This window comes from Lycium ferocissimum, unplaced genomic scaffold, assembly GCF_029784015.1.
Source record: "Lycium ferocissimum isolate CSIRO_LF1 unplaced genomic scaffold, AGI_CSIRO_Lferr_CH_V1 ctg17270, whole genome shotgun sequence".
Classification (NCBI taxonomy): Eukaryota; Viridiplantae; Streptophyta; class Magnoliopsida; order Solanales; family Solanaceae; genus Lycium; species Lycium ferocissimum.
Genome location: NW_026717108.1, coordinates 1 through 26,840, shown reverse-complemented (window position 1 = coordinate 26,840; position 26,840 = coordinate 1). Strand labels below are relative to the sequence as shown.

At 36.8% G+C, this 26,840-nt stretch overlaps 1 protein-coding gene across 4 annotated transcripts; it reads right to left on the bottom strand.

The window, feature by feature from the left end:
• Positions 1-1,229: 1,229 nt before the first annotated feature.
• LOC132042703 (uncharacterized) lies at positions 1,230-15,664 on the bottom strand. 4 transcript variants are annotated; one of them, XM_059433227.1, is made up of 8 exons: positions 15,451-15,663; positions 13,269-13,853; positions 12,572-12,732; positions 4,427-4,489; positions 3,767-3,899; positions 3,559-3,689; positions 3,378-3,473; positions 1,296-1,579 (listed from the first exon to the last, which is right to left on the bottom strand). In XM_059433227.1, exons 2-8 carry the CDS (start codon positions 13,507-13,509, stop codon positions 1,376-1,378), a joined length of 1,029 nt encoding a protein of 342 aa, XP_059289210.1. In that variant the 5' UTR covers positions 13,510-13,853; positions 15,451-15,663; the 3' UTR covers positions 1,296-1,375. The 4 variants fall into 4 exon arrangements, with proteins under 4 accessions (XP_059289212.1, XP_059289210.1, XP_059289213.1 ...); XM_059433228.1 differs by having other exon boundaries at positions 1,312-1,579; positions 3,782-3,899; positions 15,451-15,660; XM_059433229.1 differs by lacking the exon at positions 4,427-4,489 and having other exon boundaries at positions 1,230-1,579; positions 15,451-15,664.
• Between the last annotated feature and the right edge of the window lie 11,176 nt (positions 15,665-26,840).

Sequence of the window (26,840 nt, the reverse complement as noted above, 5' to 3'; positions counted from 1 at the left end):
TTTGATTTAAAAAAATGAAATATTTATGTTAGCTAGTAATGAAGCAGATGCTTGGTGGTGGGTGGCGCAGGCAGGTGCGTTGGAGGATTGTTGGGACGGTGTTAGGAGGGTTGTGGGGAGGTGGGGGTGGTGGTGGTGCAAAGTGGGTCTGGGGTAGGCGCGAGGGTGGGTGGTGCGGGGGTGGGGCGGGGCTGGTGAATGGGGTAGTGGTTGGGTGGTGGTGAGAGGGCGCGGGGAGTGGTGAATGGGGTGGGGGTCACAGTGGGGGTAAGTAGCGCGGCAGTAGGGGGGTGGGGGAGTCGGGATGGTGGGTGGTAGGGGTTAGTACGGGGGTGGGGTAGTGGAGGGTCGGGACGGGGCGGTAGGAATGGGGGTGGGGTCGCGGTGGAGCCGGGTAGTAAAAATTATCCATACAAAATACCTCTTAATAATATTAAGACTTTGTTCAAGATCTTAATGATTAAAACCTATTCAGACCAAATAAGTACTTAGATCTTAATGTAAACAAATGCACTTAATGACCTAAAGTGTGAACCATTTAGATTCAGGCCCCCATTAAGTGTAAACAAATGAGGCCTAAGCACATTGTGATTGACTGTCACTTTGTCAGAGAAAAGATACTCTTCGTAGATATACAAAATTTGTGAAGTCGAGTGATCACTTCAGATATTTTCACCAAGTTCTCATCGGCGCTCGTATTAGTTACATCTATAACAAGCTCTCAGGTGACATATAACTACGCACCAGCAGGGGGGAGAATAGGAATATGAATAGAAATAGGAATAGAATTTGTATATATTATCCTACGTGGAAAAGGATTGGGACGTAGTGTCTGTAAATAGGGCTCAATATAATAATGTAGTCCTTGAATATCAAAATTTTTAATTTTAAATATTGAGTTAATCAAATGCAATTTAGCTCCGAAGATAAGTCAAATTGACTCAATAAGCAAAAAGTTTCACATAAATTGGGATAGAGGAAGTATTACAGTATCACAAAAAGATCTAAGGTGGATTTTCCCATGTTAGGCATCTACAGATACGAAATCTTAACACCTAAAGAGACATTGCCTCAAAATGGACTTCAAGAGGGATAAGCACCGTGGATGTTTTATTTTAGTATTTTGGAGGTGAAATGTGGCTATCCTCTGGCAAGACCAGAACAAATGTCTGCAAATTCAATGACCTAACAGTGTTGGATATGATATTATCACACTAGCAAATTTGATAAAATGCCACTCTTACAAGAAATTAATTAAGATAACCAAAGAACTGAAACAGAAAATAAAATAAAACCACGGGAAAAGAAATGACAAAAAATCCAGAGGCCAATCTTGATCTTCAAAGTTATAAATATAACGCCCGTACAACTAACGTTATCTGCTACGATTACTATGGCTATAGAGAGGCAAAGCTATTATTAGCAAGACATTTAAGGCAAAAAGAACCTGTTCACCTTTCCCAGTTTGCATAATGTCCTTGGTTCCTGTCATCAGGTGTGCCAAGTATTTCACTCTAGAAGTGTCATTTGTAAACAGCGATCTCCTCACTGAAGCCAGCCGAACTAAACACTCTAAAGCCTGAACCAGAATTAAGCTTGTTATACCAGTCAATTTACTGCGACAAGTTTGGAAACCTGAATTGTGGACTGAAAAGAGAATTCTTGACAACAGTTTAGCAACTCAACTTTATTGTTCAAACCACCTTTCACATGAGTTTAGTAGTAAGCCAGTACAATAAAAAATATGAGGCATAAATATAGTTAGTTTCAAGCACGTGAACAAGAGAGATTCTTAGCAAACCCATTTTATTTGTGTAAAGATCAAAGGAGTGATTTCCAAAACAGTTCAGCAATCATTCCAAGGATTAAAACGATAATTTGCTTAAACAGCTTAACAAAACAATAGTGGCAACTAGCAACATCAATACAGTTAAACCTCTCTATAACAGCATCGTTGGGTCCAAAATTTTTTGGTTGTTATAGAGAATGGTCGTTATACACCTATAACAGCATTTGGCATTTCAATAATAGTTGGTTGTTATAGGCAAATAAAGATGCATAAATCTAATATTTTTATATCTTAATGTTATAAAAAAATTATTTAAATTTTAAATCTCAAAGATATGCATACTTCACTAACTAAATATTAAAGAAAATTAATACAATTTCAATAAATTTATAACTGAATATATAAAGTTTTAAGCTCTAAGACACACATATTGAATCTACTTGGAAATTAAATTCTTTCAAGATTGAAGGAAGAAATTTATAATTGTAGCATGTTTCGTATATTCCAATCTCTTAGTGGAAATATAACGTTTGCAGACGAAGATTTGTATTCAAACTTATAGCAAACGGGTATCCAATTGCTTTCCCTTGAAGAGAATCTAAGAGTTGAACCGTTATATTACAAATATGTATTCATATGTAATATTATATCATAAATATAGTATATTAAAGTATCAAATTAAATATTTGGTCAAATCTTATACACTTATTATTGGTAATCATAGATATTCTGTTTTTATAAAAATGGTTGATTATTATTATATTATCAAAAAACGAAAATAGATGTTATATGGGGGTAATTTTACAAAGAGCATACTGTTATAAAGTTGGTTGTTGATGTTGTAGGTAAAATGTTGTTATAGAAAAGTAAAATATAACATAAAAAATCAGGTCTGAAACCCTGAATTACTCGTGGTGCACTTGCGGGAAACTCCTTGCCGAGGGCCTGTGCACCCCCGGGATTAGTCGGGGCTCAAAGAGACTCGGACACCCGGTGCTTAATCAAAAAAAAAATCAGGTCCGAAAAAACTTAGTTGGTATAGAGAGGTGCTATTATATGCAGATGCTGTTACAGAGAGGTCTGACTATACAGCATTTACATGTTTCCAGCAGAATGCAAAAGAACTAGCGGTTGGCGCAAAGGGACTTGCACAGTCAAAATTTACTTTTTTTTAACAGCAAAGTGACAAAATTAGCTCCTGAAAATATTCAAAGTCCCAATCCAAGATCATCCCCATAAATTTATGTAAATAGAAGCTAATCACATGTTAAGTATGAATGCTCTGATAAGTCAGTCAGAGAGAGAGAGAGAGAGAGAGCAAACAATAACAATCACATTAGAATATATGCATAAATCAAAGAATAAAACAGTTCACATACTTAGAAATGTTTTTTCATTGATGTTCATGCATTTAAAATGTTCTTAATAATCAAACAGAACTAAACATAATCATGTAAACCATGATAAGTTAGCAACTAGAGATTTGATAACAAAATAATTTATCAGGATTTCAAAGCAAAGCTAAATAATCATGACAACAACGGAGCAAAAATCCACTTGAAGGCACCGGAAACAGTAAGATACTGACCTCCTTCGATATGTTAGGCTTATTGATTTCATAATAGTCAAAAAAGATCTGCACCGTCGATTGATCTTCCAGGACTTGCTTCCATGAAGATGGGATCTGCAGCAATGTTAAGTGAGCAATATGATAATTGCAGATAGGTTAGACAACTTTGATAAATGCATGTTATAGAAGATAAAACCACCTGAATAGTGCTAAAATCGTCCGAACTTTCATCAACCGTAGTTCCCATAAAGTCGAATGACAAACATTTTAGGGACAGAGCAAGAGCCAGTTCTTGTAGTTTGCTGCTAGCCGCATTCTCAGAAACGGTTACTGCATATTAATAAGAAGCAACAACAGTCAGATAAGCAAATTGCACATAACGTCAAAAATCACAATTATGATTCTACCTGATGGAGTATTACCATCAATTTTCAGTTGGGCCATTGATGTCAGTGATATTTGGAATACTTGAAGAAGCGACTGATCCCTGAAGGAGCAAGCCACCCTACGGTGCTGTGCGGATGGAAATTCAGGACTGGCCTGGATATTTTGCAATCAAGAAAATGTATAACCACATGAGTTTATTTAACTGGCTGATTCAAAGAACCTAAATCAGTAAGGAGGTAGAATATATCCATTATTAGGTCCATATCAGAACACTTGAAATCAGAAGAAAAAGTACCTAGCTATAGAATTGCAACAATTAGCAACACAAGATACAGCTAATCATTCTCTCTTCAACTCTATTATACTAAATTAAATTTCAAAATAATGATAACGAACATTTTTTACGTACGTACATACACAACCCATTAGGATATTTAGGACATGCCATTCAGCACTAACATATTTCTATAAGCTTACAACTCTAGAAGTGGAAAAACCACATGGTATCTCCTTTACCCCCCCCCCCCCCCACAACCCCACCCTTTCTTTTTTTTTTTTTTTTTGGTTGAAACTGGTACTATTAACTAGTTTCCCTTTTTTTGGATGTCATCTACATGGTTTTGGCAGGATACGACAGCAGCCAGTCATATTAGGAACTATAAGCCTTATGAAAGACTAACCTGATTCATCTCTGACACAAGTTGATTCAATATCTTCAAACCAATTGCATAACGAGATGCTGTCTGAGGCATAGATATCACAAGGAAAAAAAACAATTAGAACTTTATTTACCAAGTTGGCAAATACACTAGTGCAAGTCATAGCAAACTTACGGAAAGGAAGGAAAAATAAAAAGTCCAAAACTAAAAATAAGGAGAAAGAGCAGGTGGCATATAAAAATCTATCAATCTTCACAGAGTGTATGCTCACATTCTGTTCTTGCCAAAATTTGGATATTCATAAAGAAAATATGAGCATTCTTAATCCCTTCTAAAAGCTGAGAATTATAGATCTAATTTTGGAGTGATTTGGAGATGAATTGAAGGTGGTTAGATTTTTTAATGTTCTTGGTGTTCTTGAAGACATTCATATCCTCATAGGAAGAAGGTGACCAAAAAGGAGTGTTTTGATCCAAATTCCCAAGGTCAAGTTGTAGAAAAGTGTGTGTTGGGCCAAAAGGGGAAATTACTAGGTTGTGGGAGCCAAATAAGTCAAAGAAAAAGAAGATAAAAAAAGGCCACGTGCCCCAAAACATGCCACGTGGACTGGCCACGTAGGCAGCCACGCAATTTCGTCTCCACGTTTCTCAATTTCGTGGAGCAATTTAATCTCACCCATTTATTTCGTGACTGAACTTCCAAAGATCATAGAGCCACTCTCTGCTCGCATTTCTGCTTTGTCTCCTCGTTTCTCAATTTCGTGGAGCAATTTCATCAACCCATTTATTTTCGTGGACTGAAACAGACTTCCCCAAAGATCATAGAGCCAATTTCGTCTCACGTTTCTGCTTCGTCTCCAAGTTTCTCAATTTCGTGGAGCATTTCGTCTGGACATTTATTTTCATGGAGCCCGAAAGTAAAACGGTTTGATTCTTTCCTAACTTCATTTCTTTGATTCTTCTAATGAATTAACAACTAGTAATTGATCCTTACTTGGTTGTTAACTAGTTCTTGCATCCGATTTTCTTTTTTAGTACCAATTTTTTCTTCGTTTCCGTTTCTCTTTTTAACTTCGTTGAAACTTCTTGATTCAAGTCCGCTAGTTTGAATTGAGTCGTCCGTTCTTCTAAGTTAAGCAAGAATCTATTCCGGCCAAGAGTAGAACTTAAATCCCTTGTGACTAATCGTATTAACAAGAACACAATCATTGGTCGAAGCAATTTGTGAGGTAACCAAAGGTGCGTATACTTGAGAGATTGTGAGTTGTTTTCACTAACCTAACGTGTTTGTTTGTTTTGTTGAGTGTCTAAATAGGTACTTCTCCATGGATTACGATTCATGTGACGACGACTTTGATGGTTGTAATGCTGACGATTATCGCTATGATGAGGAGGGCTATGGTTACAATGAAGAGTGTGATGCTCTAAATAAGGGATGTGAATACGACTATGGTCATTACAATGAAGAACGAGGCAAGAGCGAGTACTCACGGATCCTACGTGAGGCTAATGACCCGGAAAGATCTCAATGATAACCCTCATGACTATGAAGGTACTTCGAGGTACAACTCTTACTCTTCTTGTGATGAACGTAGTAATGAAGATAGTGAAGTATCAAGTACTTATGATGAGAGTGAAGCTCAAAGTCATGAGAGGCCCACTTATAGCCATGTTATATTTGCCGGTGGTGGTTGTTCTTACCCTCTCTCACATGGCACCATAACGCAATCTTGTTTAAGGGGCCTGAGACCTCCTCCACCCAAAACTACTCAAAGAGTTGTGAGTAGAGTTCAACCTAAGGTCAAGATCAGAATTGCGCCTAACAAGAGATTCCATTCAAGGTTGGTGAAAGTACATGATGAATTGGGAGTTCGACTTGAAGTTAATGACCAACGTCGTGGTTGTTACATCTCTCCTCAGGCCGCACTTTGTCTAGGATTACAATGGACTAAGAGAGAAGACTCTTATGAATGTATCCTTTTCTCATGGGGAATATCAAGAGGAAGTGTAGTGTCTAGTACTTTTTGTGGGTACATTACATGTGATTTGTGTTTGGAATATTCTTGGTTCGAAGACCGTGTTGCTTAGAGCACGATTGGCGTAGGTATGTAGTGGATAAAAAGGAGGAAAGCACTATTTCCACAATGTATTCTCAGAAAACTGCCGCGATGTAAGGGTGCGAGAGACCAATGTGAAATGGCCTATCTTGTGTATGGGAGCTAGTGGCGAAGAGTTTTTACAATGGGAGCTAGTGGCGAAGAGTTTTTACAATGGGAACTCATGATGGATAAAATCTTTGCTAGCTACAACTATTCGCAAGAAAGGAAGATGGACTTAACCCTTAGAACTTTTGAAGCAAAGCTTGCCAACTTTTGGAAGTACATGAGCAAGAGCACTAAGGAGATGGGAAATCCAATTGAGACTTGGGAGGCATTGAAAGGGACATTCAAGTACATATATCTCGAGCCACATGTAGGAGGGAATGGCACGAAAGACAATTCCCAATTGAAGAAGCCAAAGGAAGGAAAGCAAAATGCTCCTTGTGAGACCAAGCGGTCCCTTCCACAAGAAGGGGAGATCACCGTGCCCTTCCATTTGGTGAAGAAGAAAAAGGCTCCTTGTGGAACCAAGGGATTCCATGAACTTGAGAGACAAAAGATACAAAGGAGTAAGAGAGTGCAAAGTGGAAACTCACGAGTGGAAAAAAGGAAAGGATGTGCGGAGTGACGTGAGGGAGTTGCCACACATTCAAACTAACCTTTCTACTTCTTCATTTTGTTGTGAAGAAACTTTTGTAGGGACTCAAGGAAACGAATTGCTAAAGGAGACTTCACGTGAAGAACTCCCATACTTTTTTTTAAAGGTAAATGCGAAGAACTCCCATACTTGAAAGGAGGAATGGAGGACAAGACCATCTTTACGATTGGTCAAGTTAGCTTGCCATAGATAGCTCAAGGTACAGAAGATTCTTCGTGCGAACTTCAAGATACAATAGCTAAACTCAATACTTCCAACTCTTTAAATGAACAAGTTTGTGATGAGAGTATGAGTTGTAGCTTGTCTTTGTGTGAGCTTAATGATTCTTTGCCATGTAATGATAATGTCATTGTTGAAAGTGTCCCCGCGTACTTGATCCTATTGATGACCGAATATCCTTCGTTAACAGACAATTTGTGTCCACCTAGTGTTGGCCCTTGTGATTTGAATGATAGTACATTATCATGTGATATGGATGATCAATTTGAGTGTATTGATAATCCACCAGTCGAGGTATCTTGTGATGTGCTTAACGAACCTCCGATTAGTGATGATGTGAATCTAGTTGATCATTTGAATGAGTGTAACACCCCACCATTGTTTGATAAATGTGGCAATGAGTCTCTGTCTTATCTTTGTGTCAAGTGATGACGTCCAAGGACGTGGTGGTGATGTATGTCATGTAGATAGTCATGTGAAAGAAGGTGCTTTAAAAGAAGACATTTGTCTTTTTGAGAATAAATTGCATGCTTCGACTCTTCATTGTTCATTGATTGTTCTCTCTTTAAAGATAATGTCTTATTTGGTGATAACATGACTATTGAAAGTGATGTGTTTAGTGGGATGTTTTGTAATGCTGAAAGAGTAGCCACTGTGGCTACAAAAGTGTTTGAAACCCACTTCGAAACGACGACGCTCTTCCCCGCAACGATGATCTTTGTGTGGATGATATTACCCTTTGTGGGGAAGGAGTGTTTTGAAAAGGAAGGTGATACTCGTTTGCCCGATTGTTGCCATTTCTTCCTTGAGTGTTCAAAATCTTAAGCATGTTTTGATCTTGTTTCGAACGTAATAGCGAGCTACGTTTGAGGGACACCGTAGATGAAGTTGTTTTGTGTGACACCTTCTTTACTATCTATTTGCGTATGACGACACCTACGTCGTTGTGTTAGAGTGCGTCTTATGTTGAGAGGGGTTTAAATGGGGTTTATAATTGTCTTCTTGACCAAGATGTGTGGATATTCTTCCCTTTTGACCCCGGTGATGCTTTTAATTCGTGTGACTTGGTCATGCTACTACCTTGGAGGAGGTCTAGTCTAGAAATAGAGGATTATTTACGCTTCATGGCTATAAGGCCCACGGTGACATTGCCTACTTGGTATTTTGAAACCATTGGTACCTTTATGATATCCTCATTTCATGATCTTGGGGATAGCCAATTGCTTAGTGCTCTATGTGAGTTTTTTCCTTCATCAAAGCGGTTGATACTTGGCTATATCACAAGTTTGTGCATCTTTGGCATGTTGGTAGATTTGTTAACTCTTGCACTACCCCTCGTGCGTTAAGGACCTTGTTGTTGTTTCTCTTCCTTTTTATGGTCTTGCAAGGTTAGATTCGAGAATGAATTCTTTTCAAGAAGGGGAGAATGATACAAGCAAAACTCCATCAAGAACTTGCCCACAAAGCCGACTCAAAGATCATGAAGATTGAGTCTTTAAAGATCATGGGAGATCAACATAGGATGACCTTCAAGATATGGGAGATAGCTTGGATGGAAGTCTTCAAGACCATCACATTCAAGATATGGAAGGTAGCTTGGTTGAGGAGGCTATTTGTGCAAAAGAGGCTATAATTTAAATGCAAGCCTTCATCTCCAAAGGAAGACCAACCAAAAAAGTTTCTTCCTTCATCAAAGGTATAATTGTAATAGCTAGCTAGTCTTCCTTATTATCTTAGTATAAATACTAGACTTAATATTTCCCCAAGACTTAGGCTATTTTGATGAATATTGATGCTAAACATACTCTTTGAGAGTTGTGAGCTTGTGGAAGCTTTTGATGGTGTGATTGTTGAGAGAATTGGTTGCTTTGGAGCTTTGATTCCCTTGAGGTCATCCCAAGAGATTAGGTGCTAGTTTGGATGCCAATTGGAGGTTTTAGCTAATTGAAGAGCTTTAGTTGCCAATTGGTGTCTTGCTTTGTGTCAATCTATTTATCCTCTACTTTTTCTTGTTAATTTCTTATTTTCCATATCCTTTATTGTATCAACTGATTGCAGTTCAAAAAGGTATACGGCCCACTCGTAATTACAAACCCCATTATACCTTTTTAAGCTATCATCGCCTGTCATCACCCGATCATGCCTTTGTATCATTTTTGACCTTTGTTTCCATTCGTAAGTCTACAGGTGAAGCACTTTCTCATCACGAATGGCGATAGGCTATAATTGACTAGATGTCTGCTTTACATGCGATTGGTACTTCCTCTTCCTTCAAGTAAATCTATTATTGGTTGTCGTTAGATTTATGCAGTCAAAGTTAGTTTGGACAGTCAAGTTAATCGGCTTAACGCTCACCTTGTTGCAAAGAGGTATGCTCAGATACTCGGGCTTGATTACATTGATACTTTCTCTCCCGTAGCTATAAATACATTTGTCCATCTTTTTATCCATGGATGTTGTCCGCCATTGGCCTCTTTATCATTTGGACATTAAGAATGATTTCCTCCATGGTGACCTTAAGGAGGAAGTTTATATAAAGCAACCACCTGGTTTTGTTGCTCAGGGGAGTCTAGTAGCCTGATATGACAATTGTACGGGTTACTCTATGGTCTAAAACAATCTCCTCGAGCCTGATTGGGAGAGTTCAGCACAGTAATTCCGGAATTTGGCATTACTAGCAATGAAGATGATCACTATGTATTTTATCGGCATTTTGCTTCAAATTTGTGTATCTATTTGGTGCTTTATGTTGATAATATTGTTATCACCGGCAATGATCAAGATGATCACTAATTTAAAGATGTTTTTGCTAGATCCCCAAGAGGTCCTTGAATTAAATACACTTGTAACAAATTTCGAGTTTATAACATATTACCTCCACCTTGAAAGAGAGTATTGAGATTATGGTATATTCGATTAGGACACGATTAGGTGATTTAACGTTAAGATAATTTTAGTTGATTGATTTTATTTTTGATTGATGTAACTATAACAACTACGATAATGTCTCACTTCCTAGCATGTTGGGATCAGCTATGTGAATCCTTACATGTCACTTCATTTAAACCCGTCTCAATTCAATATTTTTTTTTAAAAAAAAAAAAAAATAGATTATCGGCACTAGAAGTTCTCTATAGCTTTTTTTGATAAAGTAGAAGTTCTCTATATCTTTTAGAGGTATATAAATCTCTAACATGACTAAAGACTTCTAGCATTTATTGGACCTAAAGTAACATACCAACATAACTAAAAGTTAATCCCAACTTATTGGTATAGCCTATACGGATCTTTTCTTCCATTGTGTCTTACATTTTGCTAAGTCTGTATGGATTCCAAGAGATTGTAGGACCTTCAATACAACTTTCTTACAAGTGATATTCTTACCCTACCTACCAAAAAAATCCTAAAAAGTCAGTTTAGGTTGACCTCGTCCAACATTTGCAATCACCATGGTGTAATAGCCAAAAACTTTTGCATTTGGTGGCCGACATAGAGCATGCAAACCATCTTAAGCGAACTTCTTGCATTTACTCTTTATATGTGCTATTTGCACCTTTTGTTGAATGTGATAATTTTTTATCTCGTATAATTTTGAACGACACTTTTACCTTCATACTTGCATTTCTGCACACTCATCTTGTGAATATGATAGATACCAGAGGCCCAACATTCACTCCTATTATAGCATTACCAGCCTTACAATCTTTTTATAGAACTTTCCCCTATCCACCCAAGCATGACATTATGGCCCCATTTCTCAATTTCAACTATCTTATTTAATTCCATAGAGTAACATCTTCATCTATCATGCCATTATTTAATTCCATAGAGTAACATCTTCATCTATCATGCCATTCTCTGCAATATCGAGCCTAATTATCTTAATTGCTTGTATTTAAGCACCACTATGTTGTCAAATTTTATCTTAAGTTCATTATTCTTATGTTTGCTCAACTCTTAGGGCATATATTCAGTCTTCCTCCTACTTATCCTAAATTCATCATTCTCCAGAATGCTTCTCCAAGGTTCAAGCTTTAGGTTGACACCCTCTAGTTTCGTCAATTAGAACAGTATTGTCTGCAAATAGCATGCAGTATGGAACCTCACCCTTTTTTTAATCAAGGAATAATTTCATTAATAAAAGGGAAAACTCCTGTATACAAGTAGTATAACAAAAAAGAGAACTGAAATCTCATCTATATATTGTCAACTCATCCATGACCGGATAAAAAAGTGTGTTCAACGTCGATACCTTGTGTAAACTAACGGTTGTGGAAAATTATTATGCATCTTTTACCACTATTATCTTTTACAGCATTTAAATATTTTTAATATGAGCTCCTTTCCTCTCCAACATCCACCAAAGAACTTTTCTTGGTAGTCTCTGACGTTTTCTCTAAGTCAAGGAACACCATTGGTAGATCTTTCTTCCTCTACCTATAAATTTCCGTCAATCTTTTGAGGAATTTACTTATGCATAAAAATAGGTAAATCTGTAGCATAAGTAAGTACTATGCTTGTGGGAATAGTCAAAGCTATTCCATCATTTCTCACACTTTTTGTTCTTTGTAAATAATTATTAAGGCCTCATGTGAATTACCCTTCTGCTTTGATATTTTCAGTATGTATGGATTCTGTTGTTGTCATGTTCCGGACTTGTGCTACTTGCATTCTCCGAGATGTTGCCACACCCGTGTTGGATCCTCCAACAATGCTCTATTTTGGGAGAACCCAACACGGGTGCAGTGACACAGTTGGAGGATCCGAGCAACATTGGTTCCAAGATCTGACAATATATTAGACACAACGCCCAAGCAATAGCTAGAAAACAAACCAAGAAGAAGCAAAGACTCAACTCAACCATCAGCACCGGTCTCAACCAACACCATGCCAATTATGCAAATTGAATCACAAAAATTTCGAGCAAAAGGGAAGCGTGGCCAGAAAGTTATGTAGTATAGACATAGTTACTTGCAATTTCAAAGAGAAGGAAAACGGGAAGAGCATAGTAAAGAGAGTCTACATGAAGATAACATACAACAATCCAACTATAGAACCATAAAAGCATGAATATTCACAAACCAGATACAAGCAATAAAGCTAAAAGGGTCCTCAACCCATCATCTTGTGCAAGTGCCCCATCCCAATCATGTACACTATAGGTTACAAAAAGATCTTAAACATCAATTACCTGATTCAGAATGCTTGTGGATTCTTTGACCACCTCTCTAAATATGTCATCCTCAAACCATCCATACTTCGTAACTCGGCAAAACAGTTGAATTAAAGATGCGGTTACAAAAGGCTCCAAGTCAATTCCTCTTGTTGCCAGGTAATTTATGAGATAGTTGCCTTCATGAAAAGAGAAGATTAGCTACACTAATAACATACTAGATATAGTAGTAATGTATGTGTGAGAGATATGTAATCAGTATTTTACAACAATAGAAACCTCAAAAGCATTAAATAAGCACGACCATGTTAAATGCCAGAATCTGAAAGTGAACATTCCCAAGATCTTTTTTTTGAATAAGATAACATTAACATTCCCAAGATCTTCCACTACAATGGTTCGACTTATAAATCCCTTTTCCAACATTTCTAGTTTTTGGCAGGCAGATTGAATCTTTACCTTCTTCCTTATTAGAATAGCAAATATGATGCCAAATACCTCTACTTTGACCTTCACATGTTCAAGCTTTATGAGAAATAAAGATGGCATACCAGAGCAGCATAAAAGTAAGTAGCAAATCAAATAGAGAATCGGGAAACAAGAAAGAAAAAAAAAAAAAAAAGGAAGGGGGGGGGGGGGGGGGGGGGGGGGGGGGGGGGCAAGAATAAACAATTATAGAAAGGCAAAAGTCTCTGCAGTCAAACTAGAACATTACGAATATCAAGCCGGATCTGCAAAGATAGGCGCTGTTCTGTCACTTGCTTCAACAAGCTTGAACTAGCTAGCATCAATGCATAAGGAGTTGATGCATTGTCCAGAATGTACTGACATTGTGAAATATAGCTGCTATTTACTGAGAAGCATTTCAGTGTATTCTCTGCATGAGCTCGCTCAGCAGAATCCTGTGAATTGTAAAGCCTCTCACACAATGCTTCAAGGTGCGCTAAGCTCTCCATTGATGAAGTAGTAAGAGAATTTCTCAAAGATCAGTCAATCAAACAACACAAGTTAAAGATGCCAAATTCTTTCTAAAACTAGTAACCAATGAACATTTACAAATTTCTAAATTCAAGAGGGAAAGAAGAGATTTGGAAGGCCTCAATCCATTTCAGGTCATCATACTTCTTAGCACAGATCAAATAAATATAGCAAGTTACAAATTACAGGAACTTCTTATTTTGACTGTTTTACATTACAACTATCCCTAGATATAAGGATGATTCAGAATAGTGCCCATTGAACTGCTCAGCAACCCAAACAAAGTCAGCTTTGCTCCTGTAGATCACCAATAGTGTTCTTCCTGAATTAAACAATATACAGAAATAAAGAACTATTAGCCTCCACTGAAAAAGCAGACTTTGAGTTGGAGAGAAAAACCTGAATTAGCTTTGAATGTCTACTTTGAAACCAAAAATAAGAAATGAAGTGAAAACATAATTCCCTGAGCATGTAAAGATAAATACAGTTTTATCATTACACAAGTGTATGCATTTGTTGGATTCCCCAGTGGTAAGGGGAGCAAAGAAATTTATGCACTACACAATTGAATGAATAAGGGGACTAATTCTCTTCCTACCTTCTAAAAAAAGGGGGACTAATTCTCTTCCTGTACGGCAAAAGCTTTAAAGTGTGTTTCAGTGGTTGTAGTCTGAATTTGGCTTCATATATTATAATTTATAAGCAGCAGCAAAAATCTGTGGCATATCATCATGTTTTTAGCTGAAGGGGCCAAGGTTATTCAGCTATTCTCTGTTTCACTAGCAATGAGTTTTTGCTCTTCCCTTCCGTTTCCCTGGAAAGGTCAAACCTTGTAATGAGGTAAGTTATTCAAAATTTCTATATCTCCAGCTTCCTGGTCCCAAGGTCGAGAACTAACTAGATTCCTGTGTTGAACTATAACTCACAAAAGGAAAGTATGAAGACTAAATGATGTACTACACACTGAAGTCGTACTCAAATAAAATGCTCGCCAACACAATGATGCACTTCCTGTACATCCTTTTTTAATTTAGATACTGGCAACCTAGAATGTTTTTCCCAGTTTCGACTTCTCTTTCTTCAACTACTCTGTATGGGGGTATGTAATCGAAGAATCATAATTAAGTCAAAAGAAAACAAAATGCGGCACCAAACACTACCATAGTTTACATTTCATATTATACACCTTATCCTTTTGTTTTCTTCCTATTTCCAGAGTGTAATATCCAGTATCCTGATTATATTAAAACTAGGTAGCAATTCCTAATTAGTTTGGGTATTAAAAGATTCGTGTAGCAGATCACATCTTCATTTGGCGTTAAGACAGTTCATTGACTGATTGATTTGATTGGCAAATTCAGTACATCATTGCAAGGATTGAGAATTAGCAGTAAAAATTAGTGAAAGCACACACTACTATGGTTAATATCTGAAATTCTGTATCGTTTTCTTTCTCCTGTTTTCTAGTAAGAAGATACATGGTTTACAATGATTAATATTTCGCATCATGTAGCCTTATCTATTATCTTTTCCCTATATTTAGTGAGAGATATCCACAAAACTGATTCGGGACGCAATGGAGAAACTGATCCGTGTAGCCTTATCGATATCTTTTCCTTATCCTTGTTCTTCTCTTTCAAATCTTTTTGGAGAAATATCCACAAGATGGATCAATAATGCACAATAGCAGGCACTGTACAAGCATCAGAACTTTCGATTCACATATTAACGATGTAAGCTAGTTAATAAGAATAACAAAAGAAAATTGACAACTCCGTGTTCTGGATTCATTAATTTTTAATAACTAAGTTCGACAATCACAGACAGCAGTCATAATCAGACAAGAAATCTTCTCAATATAATCGGAGCAGACCATTGCAAAACTTCACATTCGATCAAGAGAAAGAGAAAGAACATACAAAGCTGATGTCGCTGGAGGAAGGGATCGTGGGGAGTACACTGGAGAAAGAAATAAGGTCAAGACGAGGGGAAGTGTAGAGAGTTCAATCGAATTGCCCAACGTAGTAGAAATGCTACGGTCGACTCGTCGAAAAGGAAACCTTCGTGGGCCGGATTGAACCGCATTCGGGCGGGCAATTTGCACATTATCCATATTCGGGAATGGTCTTTAATTTTTCCCCCCTCAAATTGGGGCAATTGGCGCGAATGCCCTTCAAATGCGCTGGTCTTTAATTTTTGCCCCCGTAATGCGTGGTCTTTAATATTTGTCCTTTTAAAAAAAGATAATAAGAAAAGACTTTACTACCCCTACCCATAACATATAAAAATCTGAAAGTCTCAGAATTTAACCCCAAACATCCAATTAAACCTATCCATCATTTCAACAACAAACCTTTCAATCGTTCCATCGTTCCAACATTTCACCGGAGAAATCTCCATTGATTTTGCTGCTACAACATCAAAAAAGATAAAATACATAATATATAGCGTTTCAATTGAATGTAATTCAACTTAATTTGATGCTTTATTAAGTTTAGGTTTGTTAATATTTGAAAATAACAACAAATCATCTTCTATGAACTAAACAAGCGATATGCGGTTAGATTCACATTGCGAATCATAATTTTACTCAACAACATAGAATTGATCAAATTTATTGCTTTGTTCTGATTTTGATTAGTTTATACGTTCCATTTGATTAGTATACAATGCTCAATGACTTAGACTTGAAATTATAGTAACTTCAGTTGACAAAAAATAATCAGGCAAAGTTCTGAACAAGTATGCCGGAGGAGGCAAAAGTTTACTTTACAAAAGAACAAAGTATGCTGTTAGAGGCAACTTTCATTTTCATAAGTAAAATAAAAAAAATACACAAGTATTAAGAATTAGACAAGTATGCCGGAGGAGGCAGAAGTTTACATTAGAAAAGAACAAAGTATGCTGTTAGAGGCAAACTTTCATTTTTATGAGCAAAACAAAAATTTACGCAAGTGTTAAGAACTAGAAAAGTATGCCGGAGGAGGCAGAAGTTTACTTTACAAAAGAACAAAGTATGCTATTAAAGGCAACTTTCATTTTCATAAGTAAAATAAAAAAAAAATACACAAGTGTTAAGAATTAGACAAGTATGCCGGAGGAGACAGAAGTTTACATTAGAAAAGAACAAAGTATGCTGTTAGAGGCAAACTTTCATTTTTATGAGCAAAACAAAAATTTACGCAAGTGTTAAGAACTAGAAAAGTATGCCGGAGGAGCGGTTTACTTTACAAAAGAACAAAGTATCTTTTAGAGGCAACTTTCATTTTCATAAGTAAAATAAAAAAAAATACACAAGTGTTAAGAATTAGACAAGTATGCGGAGGAGCAGGTTTACATTAGAAAAGAACAAAGTATGCTGTTAGAGGCAAACTTTCATTTTTATGAGCAAAATAAAAATTTACGCAAGTGTTAAGAACTAGAAAAGTATGCCGGAGGAGGCAGAAGTTCACTTTACAAAAGAACAAAGTATGCTGTTAGAGGCAAACTTTCATTTTTATGAGCAAAACAAAAATTTACGCAAGTGTTTAGAACTAAAAAAGTATGCCGGAGAAGGCAGAAGTTCACTTTACAAAAGAACAAAGTATCTTTATAGAGGCAACTTTCTTTTCATAAGCAAAATAAAAAAATACACAAGTGTTAAGAATTAGACAAGTCTCATTTAGGAGCGAGAAGTTCACTTTACAAAATTACAAAGTATGCCGTTAGAGGCAAACTTTCATTTTTCATAACCAAAACAAAATATTATTAACAAAACAACACCAATAACACATAAGATTGCATAAAAATTAAAATTATTAACAAGACAATACCAAAAAATCAAGATACATATAAATTAACTTAATTCATGAAGTTATGTCGAACAAGCATAACTTTATGCCGGAACCGGATAACTTCAGTTTCAAAAATCATAAACTCTGCCGGACCCGGCATATGTTTACCTCGAGACAAAAACATTCTTCAAAAAATCAGATTATTAAACAAAAACAGCGAGAACAACATAAAAAGCTGTTCACAGGCAAAACTTCAAAGATTCAACAAAGAGAAAACCAAAACGCATATCAAAATCGGCTAAAATATATTACGACATTCATAATACGATATTCAAAAAATCAAAATATATACATGGGGAACGAAACTAAAGTTGAAAAAAATCGTAGAGACACTATAACAAAACACTATAATTTTAAATAAAAAAGGATCAATTAAATATAAAAAATGACGAAGACAAAGATATCAATTCAACAAACAACAAATTTAACATAAAAACAAATATTGAAACGAGCAAAAGATCCAAATTCGTACCTAAGTTTTAAACAGATGAGATAGACACAAAAAAGAGGAGGAAAGAAGCAAAAAAAAGAAAAGAAAAGAGCAAATGACGAAATAGAAAGAGTTTTAATGGGGTAAGGGTAATTTCGTCAAAAAACTTTCATTAAACAGGCGGCAAGGGCAAAAATTAAAGAAGACATAAATGAGGGGCAAAATATAAAGACCAGCCCAAAAGAAGGGCACTCCGTGCAAAACAATGCTCAAATTGCTGCACTTTAATTTTTATCTTTCGCCTAATATTTAATGTTTTGAATTTGAACTCCGACTTAGTCAAAAAATGTAAAGCAGAGTTTCGTAGCAAAATTATGCCTATTCGGGCAAAAGTTAGGCCTTAAGGCAGATGTTTGCCTTCAGGCCTAATTTTTGGCAAAAGTTTGTCTTAAAGCAAATCTCTGTCTTAAGGCCTAATTTTCGCCTGAATAGGCCTAACTTTGGGCAAATGTTAGGTCTTAAAGCAGAGGTTTGTCTTAAAGCTTAATTTTAGGCAAAAGTTTTTCTTACAGCAAGCCTCTGCCTTAAGGCCATACTTTGGTTCAAATAGGCCTAATTTTGAGCAAATAGATGTTTCGCGAAAGCATTGCCTTGCGAAATTCTTTTTTTTTTTTTCACTGACTGGAGGTTCGAACCCAGAACCTTGAGATATTTTGATCACTTTTTAAGCGGAGGGCAAAAAGTAAAGACCAGCAATTTGAGGGGCAAAAATTAAAGACCAGCGCCTTTGAAGGGCAATCCACGCAAGAAAATGTATTCGGGCTCAATTGTTCGAATCAATTGGGTTATTGCATAATTGTTCCTATTTTGGGTGGTCTTCAATTTTTTTCCCCTCAAATTTGTGGTGTTTAATTTTTTACCTTCTGCACATTAAGTACAAAAGAGGACAAAAGTACCCCTGAAGCCAAAACATATAAAAAACACATACATAACTTTTGTCCCTCAATGACATAAGACACAACAAGAAATTCTAGAATTTAAGTGAGGATCAAAATGCTCTCTTCTCTCTTATGTAAACCTTGCCTTTTGAGCGCAAACCCTAACCATGGCCACACCTGCCACTTGCCAATCTACTCTGGCGGCTGGTCAAACCCTAGCCCTAGCATGTTCTTCCCAATCCCTACCCCCTCCCCCCCCCCCCACCCAACAACACGCAAGCACCCACTATAGTCCCTAGCACACAAAACCCTAGTTCCACCAATAAATACGCAAACATGTTGAATCCTCCCATGCAAAGCAAGGTGAAGGCAGCCCTAATTCCCATCAAAGAACTGAAATATGTCAATGGAGATCTAGTTGTGAAGTGGATGGAAGCAGAAGTCACACTAATAGATATCATGGAGAACTTATAGTATGCTATTATCGAGAAATTCTCATATGGATGGCCTGAGTTGGAAGAACTATGCAAAATCATACTTGCGCAATGTGGAGTTAAACCTGAATGTAGTATTGGTTACTTCACGCATCGTCATGTACTAATAAAGTTTTCTTTAATGAAAGATTCCATTAATATGATGTCCAAAGGTGCGCACTATATCAAATCCAAGGATAGATTATCATACCGGATGAGACCCTTTATTTATGCTTCCAAATTAAAGGTAAATGAAGAAACGGCAAAGGAAATAGAATGGATGTGATTTCTCAATCTGCTCCCTACTTTCTTTATAAATGATTCACTATTTACACTTGATTCTATAGTTGGGGCACCATCGCATCTAGATATGGCTACTACAATGATGTCAGGCCCCAGCAAGGGAGGCGCAACCGGCACCCGATGCCTTATCTAACTGAGTATCCGAGTATAATATATACTCTTGTAACACAGCAAACCAACAAAGGCCGACAAGGGCAACATAATTGTTACCCCTTGTAGTTTTACATTTAGATTCGTGTACGGTAGTTGTCTTAGTTTCGGACACCAAGACAGTTTCTGAGGATATATGAGGTTGGACATGCTTAATTTATACTTATAAGGATTTAAGTTCATGTTTGGTAAGTTACGGAAGGATTGGAGAATAAGTGAATCGAAGCGGAGAGGTTCGTAAAAAGTTGTTTCTGATAAATATAGAATATGGACTGTATAATTGAGCTATGGTCTGTATTTTAAGACATGGACCGTATTTAAGAATTTTAAAAATTTCCAGAGAAGACAGTTTTTAAGGTGGTGTTATACGGCCCATTATACGGATCGTATAAATTTTATACGGCCAGGGAGTTGGCCGTATAATTTTATACAACTAATATATACGGCCCATATTTTCCAATATCGGTGGATTTTGTTGATTTTATATATGATGACCCCTCTTCATTTTAAGTCATTTTGAACATAACCCCAAGTTTAAGAGAGCTCTAGAAATGTTACACCTCAAAAATTTTCGCATTGTTTGCGTCGTGAGTAAACTAACGTAAGCTCGGAGAGGTCATGGAACCCTTATAAGGTTAAGGAATACTCTTAACAAGTGTTAGGCAATTGTCTAAAGGTTCTGGGATCAAGCAAATCGAAGAAAATAAGTTTGTCAAAAATTTGGAAAAAATTTAGCAAAATTTTGGACAGAAATTTTGGGTCAAATTTAGAGAACTATATATTTTAGTATATGAATAGTTTTGAAGTAAAATCAATGCCTAAAATGAATTTTATTGAGTCTAGTTTCCAACGCAACAAACCGCTCATCGATATGACATTAGAGTTGAGAGTTATGGAAGTTAGAAGTTAGGCCGACAGAGCAGAGGCGCGCCCAGCTACAGTGCGCGAACGCGCAGTTACAGTGCGCGAACACGCTGCTACAGTGCGCAAAATTTGCACCGACCTTGGCAAGTATAAAAGGACCCTTTTGGTCATTTTTCCAACTCTAGACCATTCCACAACATACATGCCTGTTCCTACAAGTCCATATGCAAATTTTGGTCATAAAGGGTTAAAGTTAGCCATCAACGAGGCTCGAGAAGTGTATAGGATTTTGTGACTCTTATTCTAAACATCAAATTTTGACGGGACGAAGGAATCTATTGAAGATAAATAAGATTTCAAGCTCTTCCAACTTTGATTGAGGTCCTACTCTCTATTTTTGATATTATGAATGGTATTATGGAGATTTAGTTGTTAAGGCTTCATAAAGGCTAGTGATTGGTTGAGACATAAAACATCATGTAGGATGTTTTATTGAGTATATTGGTGTTGGTGATGATGTTGTTGATATTAGTGTTGCTATTGTTGTTGTTTTGTTGATATTGTGATTTCGAGCTAGGGATATAAACTGGGGAGATACCGCCCGAATTTCGGCAGATTCTAAAAAGATTTAATTTGAAGGCTTAAGATAAGCATGTGACAATAAGCCTAACAATAATATGAATTCTCTTGAATGTAGATTTATGAGCTTGGGAGGATAAGCGTTAAGTAGTTAAGTAGACCAAAAAGACATGTTAAGGCTAATCCCTTTCTTTCTAAAGGCATGACTCCTTTCCTTATGAACCCATACATGTTTTCCATGACACCCCTGTTCCCAAAACGCTAGCAGACTATAATTCTCAAGTTTTTATGATACTAAAGATAGATGTTTTCCATGATGATAATGATGATGATGATGATCATCCGATTTTTAGAAATTCCAAAGCTTATGGTTTTGACATTATTATGAGATTATTGAGCTTATTCCATGATTTTCTCGATTTTATTCATTGTTGTTGATCTCTTAATTGTTCCTTCAAGGTGAGATATAGCGATGATGATTGTTCCATAACATAAATTGGAGGTTACTAACCTTACGTCACTCCGATTTTATTCATTGTTGTTGATCTCATGCATGCTATTTATATTATATATGTATATATGATATGAGAAAAGATGACGGTGTTATATACGCATATATTATATGTATATAGGGTATGGGAAAAGGGTGACGGCGTTATATACGCATAACCACCTGATCAGTTGGTATACTATGATATCTTCCCGAACGTGGGATATATGGGTATATAATGATGATATAATATATTTATGGATCGGGCTGCACGTTCCGCAGCACTATAATGTTATATATGTATGAGAAATGTTTTTGTAAAAAGCTAAGCATGCATAATATCTGCCTAAGAGGCATTCAGATGTACAGGTTATCTCTTTATTTCATGTTATGTTCCCTATCTCTTGTTATGTTGCTATTCATGCCTTACATACTCAGTACATCGCTCGTACTGACGTCCTTTCTTATGGACGCTGCGTTCATGCCCGCAGGAAAGTAGGGTGACGGATCTGATCCTTAGGAGCTTCATCAGCGGAGTCTCAGGAACGCTCCATTTGTTTCAGAGCTGCAGTTTATTGGTATTACTCTTTTGTGTATATACTTGGGCATGGCGGAGTCCTGCCCCGTCTTCATGGATTCCTGTATTCTATATAGAGGCTCGTAGACAGATGTGTGTAGCTAGAAGTCCCATATCGTTATCAGTTCATATTGTTGTATTATATTTTGGCAGCCTTGTTGGCTTATGTTTATAGGCATAGTTATTGATGATTATATAGCGATGTGTCATTATCTTGTGATATATGCCCTTATAGATTATGATACCCATGAGCTGTTTTTGTGGTCCCCCTAAAAATGATTATGAGATGTACATTCAGAGGTGCTCGGTAAGTTAGCTCCGGTGCCGTCATGGCCCTCTACAGTTGAGTCGTGACAAGAAACCTCTCTAACATATTCAAACAATTCTTCAAGTTTAAATCAAAGTGAAGATTAAAGTGTTTAGGGTTTCAAAGTGAGGTTGAAACTTGTCTCTTCTTCTTGTAGAAGATTTGGAGGATATTTCAAGGTGAAGTGATCTTGGAATTAGAGTGTTCTTGAATTTTTGAGGTAAGATTTCATTTTATTTCATGTTTATGAGTTTATGTGGTAAATATGTTAAGATTTGAGGAGAAGAAATTGGAAGAAAAGTTCAAATATGAATTTGATGATATTTTGAGTTGTAAATTAACTTGAGCCATGATTGTTAGCATATTTTGAGCATAATTTTGTTATAAAGGATAATAGTAATGTTGAGGAAGTGTGGTATACAAGTGTATATGGGGCTGCTCATATTTAATGGTATATCTTTAAATATGGAGAATATGAGGTTAAAGGAGATCATATGGAGTGGTTGTGTAAATTGTTGGTTGTCGACTTTGTGGTAAGGAATGAGAAATAGGGGAAAGGCTGTCCATTTCATTTTGGAATTGAGTTATCATTGATATACATGATATACAAGCGTCATCTAAGTCGTATATGTATTCTTGGTTGTAGGAGTGGCGATCTAGTGGTGATAAGCTTGTTGTTGGATTACTTGGACGACTTGAGGTTTGTTAAGGCTGTCCCTTTCTCGTTTTGGCACGATCCTTATGAACAAAACGTACACGTAATGTTAATCCATAATGGTTCCACTCTTAGAGTTAGGGATGACGCATTTGATTCACGTTCCATAATGTATCTTCAGAAAGCCTTCTTTCAGATTCAGTATGATCTTTAGAGTTACTTATACTCTTATCATGTTTTGCATTGCATATCATTTATATATATGCAGATACAGACCTGTGACGGCGTTATATATGCACTACCACCTGATCAACTGGTCATATGATGATTACGATGACGATGATAATGATGATGATGCTACCCATAGAGGCCGATAGGATACGATGGTATGCCGACAATGTAGCATCCCCTTTGGGAGGATACCACTTACGAAACAAAAGCTAATTTCACACTTACAATGTTTAAAAGAAATTTATGCCAAAAGATATTCACAAAAATATTTAATAGTGGAAATAGGCCCATGCGAAAAAGGGTTGAAAGTGCGACATTTTTTTTTTCCATTATACGCTTTGAAATTTTTTTAGATGAAATAAAATATTAGAGTATCAATTTAAAATGGTAACGCCCTCCTCAAATAGTTAACACATTTAAGAAACTTCGATTTGAAATTATATTGTTACACCTTGTAAATTTTCCCTTAGTGTACAGTGAATAGACTCGTGAAGGGCATGATGAATATGAAGTTTGAATACGCAAGAAATAGTAGTTGATAGTCCTAATTAAGATTTCCAAAGACATTCGAATTGAAGAAAGAAAGTTGTTAAGGAATGTGAGTTATAAGTTAGTGTGTCGGGCAAAATTATGAGTATTGAGTTAATGATGCCTTAAGGATGTTTTGGAGAAAAGTTATAACGTCCCCTAGATTAATAATGAAATGATAAACAAGTGCTAAGAAGGATCCATAAGGATTGGAGATCAAACGAAACGACGGGAACCATTAGGTGGAGCCGTGAGTTCCACGACCATGTTCCACGGACAGCACCATGATCCATGGACCGTGGATGTGTCCGTGGAACAGCCAGCAGAGAAGATGGCTGGCTGGTCATGAACCACGACCAGTTCCACTGCCAACATTAGGTTCCATGGACCGTGGAACAGTCCGTGGAAGCCCTGACGACTGAAATTGTTCCAAGTCTTTAAATGTAATCCCACTTCATTTATTTCATTTCCATCAACCTCCTTCATCTCTCAAGACCTCTAGAACCTTCCACACATTTCATCCACAAGAAAATCAAGAGAATCAAAGATCAACAACAAGAATTTAAGTGAATCAAGGGAAGGAAACCTCATTAAAGTCATCCAAATCAAGAAAATCCAAGAAAGGTGAAAGTAGGGTTTTGGTGGAAAAGGTGTATTATCATTCAAGGCTTGTTTCTCCATCATCTAAGGTAAGTTTCATGACCTTTCTATGTTATTTGAAGTATTATTAAGTTGAAACACATGGATTATAAAAGAGTAGAGAAAATGGGTTATAAATGGGTGAATAATGACATTGTGGAATAGTAGTTGGAATGAATCATGAAAATGGTTACGTTGAGATTATAAATGCATTATAAATGACATTTAGAACATGGAATAAGCATTGGATATGAAAGAACGCGATAATGGACCTTGGTCATGATTATGGAGAATTGGAATGAAATTGTGAAATGCGAATAATGTAAATGAACGACGATTGTCGATAGTAATATTGTGATTGTCGTTATGAATGTTGGGAGTTGATTTGGAATATGGCGGAAAGTAGTATAAACAAAGGAAACGCTGCCCAATTTTCTTTAGCCTTAAGAAGCACGTTATTGTAATTGCCTAGCTAACGACGATACGAACTCTCTTGAAGGTAAAGACGTGAGTATAAAAGGAGAACGAGCAAGCAATAGAGTAATTAAACGACAAAGGTATGTGAGGCTAATTCTTTCTTTCTAAGGCATGAGTCCTATGGTATGAATTTCCTCCTTTCCTATGAATGTCCCATCTTCTAGAAAGCTATGAGCCCTTGTCCATGAATAGCCATACGAGATAAGATATATGCTACGAGCATAATAATGATAATGACAAGTTTAAGTCTAGAGATGTTATAGTTATGATATGATGTTCCTATGAAGTTAAAGAAGCTATCCATACTCTATTGATGTTGATCATTATATACACTTAACTTATGCTTGTTCCTTCAAGGTGAGGCAGAATGCTTACGAATGCTCCATAATGAAGTCGGGGGTCCACGACCTTATGTCACCCCGATGAAGTACGATTATCTATGAGTCCCTATGCATGTATTGTGATTCGTATATTATGATGAGTATATTATGATGAGCATGTTATAATGAGCATATGATGATATCACACCGCGCCTATAAGGCCGGGCAGTCACCGCCAAGGCGGGCAGCTATACACCATGGCCAGATGGCATGGGCAGACACCACTAGTGGGCGGCATAAGATAGTACCCCGGACGCGGGAGGCATGGACGCAGGCTAATGCTAATGCTAATGTTATTGATTATCACACCGTACCTATATGGTCGGGCAGCTTATACATTTATGCATATATGATATGATGATGAGTATGAAAGTAAGCCAGCATGTATGATTTCCTTTATGATTCAGTCAGTCACAGATTGCTCTTCATTGATGCCTCCTTATTTCATTGATGTCTTATTATTGTTTATGCCTTACATACTCAGTCTGATATTCGTGCGCGTCCCTTTGCACGGACGCGTGTTCATGCCCACAGGTAGACAGGAAGGTGATCCAGACTCATAGGAGCTAGTGGCTGATTTGAGAGCACTCCATTTTCCGAAGGTGCCATTGATTATTCTTTTGGTACATATATGTATATATTTATATTTTGGGCACGACGGGGTCTGTCCCGTCCATATGTCTAGTTCTCTAATAGAGGCTCGAAGATACGTGATGTAAGGTAATATGGTCCCATAGACTTCATGTATACGTACGTATATATATTTTTGATAGCCAGAAGAGCTTATGTTTATAAAAGTAAACGTGGTGCAAATGATGATAATTTTCTATGATCATATACATATATCCTGAATGAGAGCAGTTAAGCAGTAATATGAGTGGTGTTCAGTGGTTAGCCCCGGATACCTGTCATGACGTGGTTCGGTCACATATATTTTCAAATCAACACTTTGCCGGTCCATAAGATACACGAAGCACAAACTTGCGATTATCACGGAAAACTAGTATCTTCCTTTGTACATAATTGCAAGGCAAAATGTAAACCGAGTACATGGCATGACTTGGGTTAAAAGCACACCTAAAAACAGCAAGACAAGTCATCAAGTTCAAGTTACAAGCATATGGTCTAAAGGTCCAACAAGCCTCCAAAATATACACATAAGCGTGATAGGTGGATCATGTACGAGTCCCGAAATTTTACAAGACCTAGAATGCATATGCAAATGTGATCTTCATTAAGGTTCCCAAAAATCTACTCCAAATGGCCATCTTCAAATCTCCTCGAACATTACCTATGATAGAAACAACTATCGCTAAGCATAAAGCTTAGTGGCATATAAACTTTGGGCTGGAGCCATTAGATTCTCCAATTCCCTTATCCGTCGTAGGTAGCTCAATGAGATAAAAATAAATCAAGTAACCAAGTATATCAAAATATCAAATACTAAACCTTTAA